The sequence below is a fragment of the Pocillopora verrucosa genome, chromosome 14 (genome assembly GCF_036669915.1).
Source record: "Pocillopora verrucosa isolate sample1 chromosome 14, ASM3666991v2, whole genome shotgun sequence".
Taxonomy (NCBI): domain Eukaryota; kingdom Metazoa; phylum Cnidaria; class Anthozoa; order Scleractinia; family Pocilloporidae; genus Pocillopora; species Pocillopora verrucosa.
Genome location: NC_089325.1, coordinates 12658782 through 12668816, shown reverse-complemented (window position 1 = coordinate 12668816; position 10035 = coordinate 12658782). Strand labels below are relative to the sequence as shown.

General features: G+C 38.7%; 1 protein-coding gene across 1 annotated transcript; it reads left to right on the top strand.

The window, feature by feature from the left end:
* The first annotated feature begins 1057 nt into the window (after positions 1 to 1057).
* Positions 1058 to 8542, top strand: LOC131782403 (N-acetylglucosamine-6-sulfatase). The gene is made up of 12 exons (XM_059099137.2): positions 1058 to 1313; positions 1856 to 1915; positions 2532 to 2900; positions 3293 to 3466; positions 4322 to 4404; positions 4583 to 4701; positions 5024 to 5127; positions 5816 to 5914; positions 6510 to 6539; positions 6845 to 6940; positions 7544 to 7654; positions 7987 to 8542. The coding sequence occupies exons 1-12, from the start codon at positions 1176 to 1178 to the stop codon at positions 8158 to 8160; spliced, it is 1557 nt and encodes a 518-aa protein (XP_058955120.1). The 5' UTR covers positions 1058 to 1175; the 3' UTR covers positions 8161 to 8542.
* Positions 8543 to 10035: the final 1493 nt, after the last annotated feature.

Genomic DNA, 10035 nt, shown 5'->3' with positions numbered 1-10035 from the left:
AAACGCAAATTAACATCACTTCACAACAGAAGACAGAAAATGTACTTTACATATCACAGTAAGACCAGTTCAGGATTTGTGTTTTTGTAGATCCATGCATCTTATAAGACGTTTTGGTGTGAAGTATCGCTTAATACAAAAATATTCAGCGATACTACACACCAAAACGTCAAATAAGTTATTTATTATCCAACCGTGCTTTTTTTTTCTTCTAAGTCTTTCTGTTCATTTCTCGTAAGGCGGGAAAAACAACGCATCAGAGCCGCGCGCAGCCGACTGGTTAAACAGGTTTTTTTAAAAGTACGAAATAACGAACAGTCCAAATAACCGAACAATATCGCAGGATATTTGCACTCTATTCGCGCGTTACTTTGACCCTACTTTATGCAGTAGAATAATGAATATACATATATCCCGTACACCTTATTGCTTCCGTTGCGTGTTTAAATTTCGCAAGGATTTTTCTTCGATCGCGGGTCTTTTTTTTCGCCCCCAGATAAAAAAATACAAGTGAAATTGACGTAACCTGCCCAACGCCCTGATTTTCCCTATTTGTCCCATGTTCTTCTCTTAAAGAGACATTTTCTCTTGCAGAAACGCAACCCCAAGTTGATTTGAAACCTCTATACTTATTCAAGCTTCGAAGGCCTTAGCTCATTACAAGGCATATCAATGCACATCACCCATTATATACTTTACATACTTGTCGAGGCAAGGAAGGTTCCTAAGAAACGGCGTATGCTAAAATAACGCTAAAATAATGCTTAAATATTGTAAAACGCTCCGATCAGCGTGACTTTATCAATTTTCTTCGTGGAAGTAGAGCCTTGGAGAAAAATACTTCGGTCAGTGAGCAGACATGATACAACACAGCGAATTTTTTTTTAATTTTCTTCTCACAAAAAGCTAGTATTTTCAAATTCAATGGCGCCTTTTTCTCGCGCGAGTGAGCAAAAATGATTGCTGTGTAACTATACCAAGCGTGACTAGCGTGACTTTGATTGCGTTAGCTTCAACTCTGCAACAGTCCCTCGCGCAGAAATGTGAGCCGGGTCAAAAAGACAACAAAAGTTGAGGTGGCTCACGAGACGTTCACATGAATCCGTCAAGAAAAGGATCAATTTTTCAGAGACGTTAGCAGACCAGAGATCTCTTAGTCTTGGTTTTAAATCAAAATGGCCCTGAGGCAGAATCCTATTTTACTGTTTCTCGTGCTATGTTCCGGCTGTTCCATCGCTAGTACTAGTTCGACGAGTAAACCAAACATCGTGTTTATCCTTACAGATGATCAAGATGTTGTGCTAGGAGGACTTGTAAGTAGCATTCATTTAGAAATCGCAGCTTATTCCAGCACTTCAGTTTTGATTCGATATGATCGACGACGATCGAAGGAATGTAAATATCTATTTCTGTTACAACTGAAAAAAAGAATAAGCCCTCTAGTTCTTTCCGTGATTGTAGACGATCAACCCGAATCAAAATCATTGCCGTTTAATATTCCACTCTGTTCTTTTAAAATTGACCTACTTCTTACAGGTATAAGTGAGCAGTGTAAATATTTTCAAAATTCAACCAATTTTCACAATTATAAACTTTAGCCTTTAAATTCACTTGTGACATTTATGGTGAGGCTATCGATCTGAATTCTTTCACTTTCAAGATCTCATTAGTAATTCTCCTTACTGTCTATCATACAATTCGCGTGATGAAAGTTCAGAGAATTTGCTGTTGGATCAACTGTTAATCCCCTAATTGATACTTTTGTTCATTCTCATCACTAGTCTGCTTGATACTGTAACAATATTGTAAGGAGAAATTCTCTTTTGAGCATTTTTTATTTGTACCACTTTGATAGACTCCTTTGAAGAAAGCTGAGACACTGATCGGTCAGCATGGTGTAAAATTTGACAACATGGTAAGTTACTTCTACACTCCCATACAGTGAGACCTAAGTAGTTTTTTTTTTAATGATGATGTGACAGCTGATTTCCACCTGCCAATAAGTTCTTGGTGGCAAAGTCAGTAGAGCATCCAACCACAACAATGAGAACTGTTAAGGTTTGAAGCCTCAGAAATGACACAATTTCTTATTTTGCCCTTGCTTGTGGTTTATGTTTAATCCTTTCAGCTTCCTTACAATATCACCACAGAATCAAACGTTAAGGTCACAAGAGAAAAGAAAATAATCGCTGATGAAAGAAGCTATTGATTGCTAAACAAATTCTCCTTGTTAGCACATTAGGAAATGTGTTGCAAACAGAGTAGAGAATAAGCTTACTGATCTAAACCCTTTAACTTCCAGATCAAATTTGTGATTCTCCTTACTGTCAACTACACAATTCTTATAATGTTAGTTCTGAGAATTTAGTATTGGATCAACTAATTATTCCCAAATTTATATTTTTCTCTATTCTCATCACTTATCTGATTGATATTGTATTGATATTGTAAGGAGAAATTCTGTCTTGGTCACTCTTGGGAGTTAAAGGGTCAAGTTGCAAGAGGTTAACATCTTTTTCTTTTGCCGGCAGTTTGTGACAAGTCCTCTCTGTTGTCCGAGCCGATCAAGTATTCTGACTGGACAGTATATACACAATCATCGTGCCAGAAACAACTCCATATCAGGAGGTTGTTCAAGTCCTGGATGGCAACAGGGGCCAGAGAAGCACTCAGTCAGCACCTACGTGAAAAAGCTCGGTTATCGAACATTCTTCGGTGGGAAGTACCTGAATCAATACGGGATGCCGCAAGTAGGGGGGCCTGAACATGTTCCCCCAGGTTGGGATGAATGGGTTGGACTTGTAGGTAACTCCAGGTACTACAACTATACATTGTCAGTGAATGGGAATCCAGAGAAACATGGAGATACTTATGCCTCTGACTATCTCACAGATATTTTGGTAAGCTTTAAACAAACAGCATTAAAATACATGAGACTACTGAGGTAAAATTATATGTTGAAGTTTACTACCATAACAATCACTTGGTTGAATATGAATAAGCCTGTCAAATTACTTGATTTTTTAAAACATTAATTCTTTACAAGCTTAGCTTGAACATTAATATGTATTAACTGTTTGTCTCCTAAGAGTGACTAGCATCTAATTTATACTTACAATATCACTCCTTGATCACGATATCAGGAGAATAAGGGAAATGATCACCAACTTAAGAAGTTCTTGATTGTTAAACAAATTCTCCTTGACAGCAACTTTGGAAATGTATAGAGATCAGTATTGAGAATATGCAAAGTGGTATTTCATCTTTCAAAATTGATGTTTCTTCTTCTCAGAAAGAACATGCAGTCAGTTTCATAAATGAGCAGTCAGAAGCATCACCCCCTTTCTTTATGATGGTTGCCACCCCTGCCTGCCATGCCCCTTTCACACCTGCACCTCAGTACAAGGATAATTTTAATACAAGTAAGGCACCAAGGACAAAGAGCTTTAACACAGCAGGTGGACCTGTAAGTAGAGCCATGTTCATTTGTTCACATAATTTCCAAGAGGTAATGGCCAAGCTTTCTTTTTATGGACTGAGAAAAAGTCAAAGTTCATGATAAAGAGAAGATGAAGCAGCCAATTTCCAGCTATCTTGATCATCCAAAATTAAGACTGCATTGCAATATATTGACCATAAAGGATTATGAGGGCATCATAATTACATGTGGTAAATTGAAAACCAAGCTAATAATAACAGCCAATCGAAGCAAAGAATAATATCACATGGGAACACCTGAGTGACCAAGTCACAATTAGTTTTAATTTAAAATCTGATTGGTTGAGGTTGATACTGGCACAAGTTTTCCCAACAAATCACAGAGCAAAGTAAAGGGAAACAAATCAAAAGCAATCCCAGATTACCTTGGAAATTTTATTGAAACTTACTCTGTAATATGGCAAAAATATTATACCCAAGGGTTTCAAAATAGATTCATGTCCTTTACTTGTCTTTATTGTATTTGTTATGCTGCTTTCAAAATGTACCCATTTCATTTGAAAACTACCAGAGGATATTTTTCAGATATTGTTACAAAGCAGACCTGTTGCACACACCAACCAGAATTACTTGTACAAGCAATTTATCTCTTCAGAATCATAGCAGGCAGTCCCAAGCAGGCAACACAAGAGATTACCTTGCTGACTCAGTGAAGCAGTTGGAACAGACACATGGAACATGTGTCATGTCATCTGCTCACAGACCCAGCTCACACAGTACATTGTACAACAAGCTATTACATTAAGACACTGAAATGCAGGCTTCCCTAAATTTGCACACCTGCAATAATTTTTATATTCCTTTTTCTTGTCGTCATTTTAAGACCAAGCACTGGCTGATCAGAAACACTCCACATCCAATGAAGGATTCATCCATCAATGCCTCAGATTCTATCTTCAGAAACAGGTTTGGAAAAATTTAATTACATCCCCCCAAATAAGAATTTCTTGGTACTGGACATCCTATAGAAGCAGACAAGATGTGTGTTTTTTAAGCTGACCCTAAGGATAGAGAAATCTCAGAATATGAAAAAGAAAGTTTGCTGCTTTGTATCAACTGATCCATTCTAAAATTGTGTTTTAAGGTGGCGTACTTTGTTATCAGTGGATGATCTTGTTGACCAAGTCGTTCAGGCATTGGACAAGGGGAAACACTTGGAGAATACTTATATCATATTTTCATCAGATAATGGGTTTCATCTGGGTAAATATGACGATACACATAACAAAATTCAAATAGTCATTACCCACAAGTGACTATTACTTGTATGGGAAGGTGTGATCATCTTATGCTGCAATCACACCAGCGAAGCGTGATTAGTTAAAACATGTTCACCTGAATTAAATTTAGTCACAGAAAACTGGAAAAAAGGAAGTTTATAATGGACTCAAGTTATCATGTACTTAAATTTTCCGTGTGAGCGTCAGTGTAACAGTCAGTGTAAGCAGTCAGTCAGTGTAAGCATCAGTGTAGGCAACTTTTTAACAAAGCACTAGTCATAACTGCACACCATTTGCTTGTTTAGGTCAGTTTTCTCTTCCACAAGACAAGCGGCAGCTGTACGAATTTGATGTACGCGTTCCCTTCATGATCCGTGGTCCTGGAGTGACGGCTAACAAAACATCACAGGTGAAAATGTCATTCTAAGAATAAAGTGCGGTTACGATCATTGCGTCCTTTAAAAGAAGTGATACCGGCGGTGAAATGTCGAAACGTAATGGTGGTTCTTACCGAAAAAAATCCGTTGATCGAGTAGAGTGACTGTTCGGACGAGAGACGTTAAGTTTAGCTGTTAGTGGTCGGTCTCGGAACACATCCATGATGACCTGATGACATACAAAGTGCGCTGGACTCAGGGCCGAGAGGTCTGGGTTCGAGACTTAGCCGGGTACTCGGGTAAATATGTTGTGACCTTGGGCAAACACTATGCCTCTCTCCAACCAGAAATATTAATGTTACTGGTCAAATGTCAGGGAAGTCTGATGAAATGCTGGGGAGTAACCTCGCAATGGACTGGCATCCCATCCAGGTGGGAGTGGTAATACTACTAGTCGCTCCATGCGAAGGAAACAGTGATACAATCAGGCTGGATGGGCCACAGTTTCTTTAGAAACTCACCCCCTTATAGTTATGAGAGTCTCACAATGTGGGCATGGCCCTAAAATACAAAGAAATATTGAACTTTTTGTCAATATTTTAGTTTTTATGTTTTCTTCTTGGCAAGCAGAGTAGTGACATAGTTACTATGAAGATGATCGTGTAGCCCTCTGGAATTATTCAAACTAAGCGTTCACCAATTTTGTTTTACATTTTGCAGAGTCCTATTCTCAATATTGACATAGCACCAACTATTGTGGAGCTAGCTGGCGGGAAAGCCCCTGAGTCCATGGACGGACGATCGATTCTCCCTCTCTTGGTGCGTTATTAGTGCTTGAGGATAGTTCAGCTAAAAATTGCCCGCAGTAGCGTTTGCCGAAAGAAAAACGTTTCAACGAACTTAATTATACACGTAACATGGTCAGTCGTGTTGAAAACCGAAATGCGGTTCTACGGAAGCGCGCTTTCCATTGAACCGAAAATTCTGGGCGCAAAATCAAATGGAAAATATTTTTGTGGAAGGAAGAATTCCTTAGGGCATCCTGTTTTCCTACAGCATGACACAGTCTGATCCACTAGGCCTTTTTAGCAAGGGATATTTCCTTTTTTTTGTTATTTAATCTCAGCTTTTAACTCCAAACGTTTTCATAGCTTGGCGTTTCGTCGCAGTCGATGCTGTTCTAGGCAGACAGCGTATAGTAATTTTATACAGAGGGTTACCTGTTGGGCACAGTGTAACTCTTGTTGAAAGTTTTAACTTGTAACAGACCTTCAAGTAGTTTGTATATCTCTCTTACTCTTTCTGTGTTGTTCTACTAGCAGTTCAGTTTAAGTTACAAGTAGCTTGGTAAAAATTCTGTTTGTCTATTTGCCGAAAAGATAAGTCGATAATCACTTTTGTTCTTCAATTTTAGAAGGCAGATGGTGAGAGCAGCCACAAAGGGGTGAGTTTTTGAAAAGCAAAAAAGTACAATCACTGTTTCACACATCTATACCGCACTTTTCGCAATTCTAAACCGGGTCAAAAAAAATTATTGACCACCATTTTTAGTTCTCTTTCGTTTATTGCACGTTTTTTTTCCTTGTAAGAAATCGGTGTTTCGCTAACAAAGTAAGACGCTTTTAAACCCTCAAATTGGACAAATTTCGATCTCCTTCTCTCATTCACCCTCTGAAAATTAATTTTGCCATTTCTCCTTCATGGTATAGCTTCCATTTGTGAAAAGTGTTGCACTTTGTTTCTATTCAGGGAAACGCAAATTGGCGCACGGACTTTCTTGTTCAACACTTTGGTGAAGGAGATCTTAAGATTGGGGGCTGTCCGCAGCTTTCTCCTGGTGTGTCGGTATGTAACTCGTCGCAGAATTTTAATTTGCCAGATTCCTTTCATAAGGCTCTGTTAAGTCTAGTATCCAGACCTTCTACTGCCATGTGGTAATAGTTACAGTTACAGTTACACAGTAGGATCTGGATACGAGATTAGCTCTGTCTAAGTCACATACCCTGACCTTCCACGGCCAAGCGGTCCTACATTTCAGTTACAGTTACACGGTAGGTTCAGGGTCCCACCTCATTGGCACTTATAGTTTTCATGGTCTCCCTTCCACGGTGACTGTGTGCAGATACCAGTAATAAAAGTCTATGCAAGTAATTGCCCTTGATGCATACAACAGAATTTGAGGCATAAAAGTTTGACGTTAAGCAGAATAACAGTTGCCTTTTATAACTATACGACTACTGAGTTTATTAGAATGTATCTTGAGCTTCAATTACGTGTTTCCTTCATTCTACCAATGCAAAATGAATAATTGATCAGAAAGCCGTAGCCTGCGTAGCCAGGCCTCTAAAGGAGGGAAGAGGCTCGGTGAGAAGGGGGTGAACGGAATAAAAGGAACAATCATTCTTCTATATACCCCCTTTATACTTTCCATTTTGTTTTCTTCTTTAGTGTTGTTGGCCCAACTGTGTGTGCGAAGACGCCTGGAACAACACGTATTCTTGTGTCCGTTCTCTAAGCTCGTCGGAGGATATGATGTACTGTGAGTTTAACGACAAAGAGGTAACTTTTAACAAAGAACAGATAAACACGTACTACAATGGGTTTGTCTAAGGGACACTAGGAACGACACGGGTGTGCAGTCACTCCATTTTTATTTCTTGTTATAGGTTTAGGCATGAAGTTATATGCAAGAACTTAAAACCTGTTGCTCGGTTCACGATTTCGATTTCCAGCGCTTTCCACCGATTGTTTGTTTTCCTGCGCACTGTTCTGTGGCGTGTTTCCGCGCGAATTTCTTCCCATTGAATGCTTTCCAGGCTTTTTTATCTTTCTCTTCTCGATTCTTTCTCTGAGTTTTCAAACGTTGTTGTTTTTCGTGTATTCCAATGCAGGCCTTTGTGGAGCTGTACGATATCAAGAAAGATCCTGATCAACTGACGAATATCGTCAAAAAAGTTGCTCCGAAATTTCTAGCAAAAAAACACTCTCGCCTGGTGGATCTAGCGACATGTGCAGGGGATTCCTGCAGGGAAGCCTACAGTGAGACCGAGGATTTAGGGCTTTGAAATAAGACCAATCGGTCAGAATACTAAAACAATATCTTTCGGGCACAGCGGGGAATAAAGGAGATGTTCACCACTGAAAAAGCTCTTGATTTCTGCACAAATTTTCCTGGTTAGCATTTTAGGAAATGTATGGAGGGTAGGTCTATTGATGTGTGTGTGTGTATCAAAGGGTTACAATATTTTATTGCAAAATATTTCCAGAATTATTTCGCTAGAAAAAAGCAGTGATTGATTTTCATAGATAGTACTAGTAAACATAATTGTAACCAACCAAGTACAATTAGAGTGTTTAATTGGATTATCAGAGGAAATTAGATTTCATGTTCATTTCACCTTTATTGGATAACAAAAGGCTTAACCAATAAAAGAAAAAGAAACATTACTCGTTGTCGTAGTATTTTATATTTTAGAAATATCAAGACTTAAATGATTTTAAATTAAAAGGGGGAGTTTTCAAGGGAGCGTGTTTGGTTATTGAGTGCGTGACAGAAATGACTGAGTATTCCATGCCTTGTGATGGCGTACACTTTCTCCTTATTACAACGTTACCAAATGCGTTATTCAATCTAGTTTAAAAAAAATTTGTTCCAAAGGTTCGTCTTCACATCGAAATTAAGTTATGCTCAGCCAATTCAAGCATCTGAGATGCTCGATTCGCTTTGCGTTATTTATTTATTTATTTTACTTCCTTAAATCTTTATTTGGCAAGTTTGGACGTATCCTCTCTGCTAACTATAACTAAACCGTCAAACTAGCACAATTCTAATATCTAAATAAGTTCATAGGCTCAATTTTATTTTAAAGCAAATGATCGATGCTTTATCCTGAATAGAAATCGTTGACATTTATTATTTTCCCTTTTTTTTTTACTCAACGGCAAACTACATTAGAAGCTTTTGGAATAGGAAAACAGTCAGCAAGCAAATGTGTAAACTAGGGCTTTTCCTCAACCATGGCCTCCTCGATCAATCTCTTTGCTCAACAGACAGACAGCCTTTCATGAAAGAGAAGTGTCACAGTCGGCCGAGATTTGTTCCTTTGTCCATTTTATGAGTCCGATCCAACTTTTTAATTTTATTGATTATGAAGCTTCGACTTCCGTCGGAAAAGGGGCCCAACAAATAAGATAAATTTCAATTAACTATCGCGATTACTTTTTTACTTAAATGATCATTTAACTCCATATTTAAAGTTATCTTTCTGTTTCACAGATTAAAATTGAGAATTTAGCGAATAAATGCAAGCAAAATATTTTCAAGTGAGCACTTTTACTTCCGGCGGGCAGTCGAGGCTCACCACCATTGACACCATAAATTTGTGCTCATTTCATCAGCCGGGCGTAGTGGCGCACGTCTGTAATCCAGCTGCTTGGAGGCTGGGGTCGCTGAATGGCTTGAGGGCGGGATTCCTGGGGGTAGTCGTTCTATGTAGATTGGGTGTCCGCGCTAAGTTTGGCGTCAATATGGTGAACACAGAGGAATCTGAGTTCTCCAGGTTGGTTAAAGAGGAGCGAACCGGCCCAGGGTGGAAACACAGCAGGCAAAAGCTCCCGCGTCAAACAGTAGTGGGATAGCACCTGTGAATAGGCGGTTGCTCACAGCCCGACCAAGATAGTCGAACTCGACCCTGTCATTCTTTTCTTTTCTTTTTCTCTTTTTCATTTTTAATTTGGCTTCCTTCGTCGTCATTAAGTTCAGTATTTTTCGCAAATGACTTGTTTCGCCTTAGCTGCCTTGCCAATCGAAACGCTAATTCTCGGAAAAGAGAAATCAAAATGTCACAACTAAAATCTACATAATTTTTTTCGAAATTTATCAAACTGAAATTCTCTAGAAGAACTGTTCTCGATCTATCAATTTCCATTCATAGTTTACG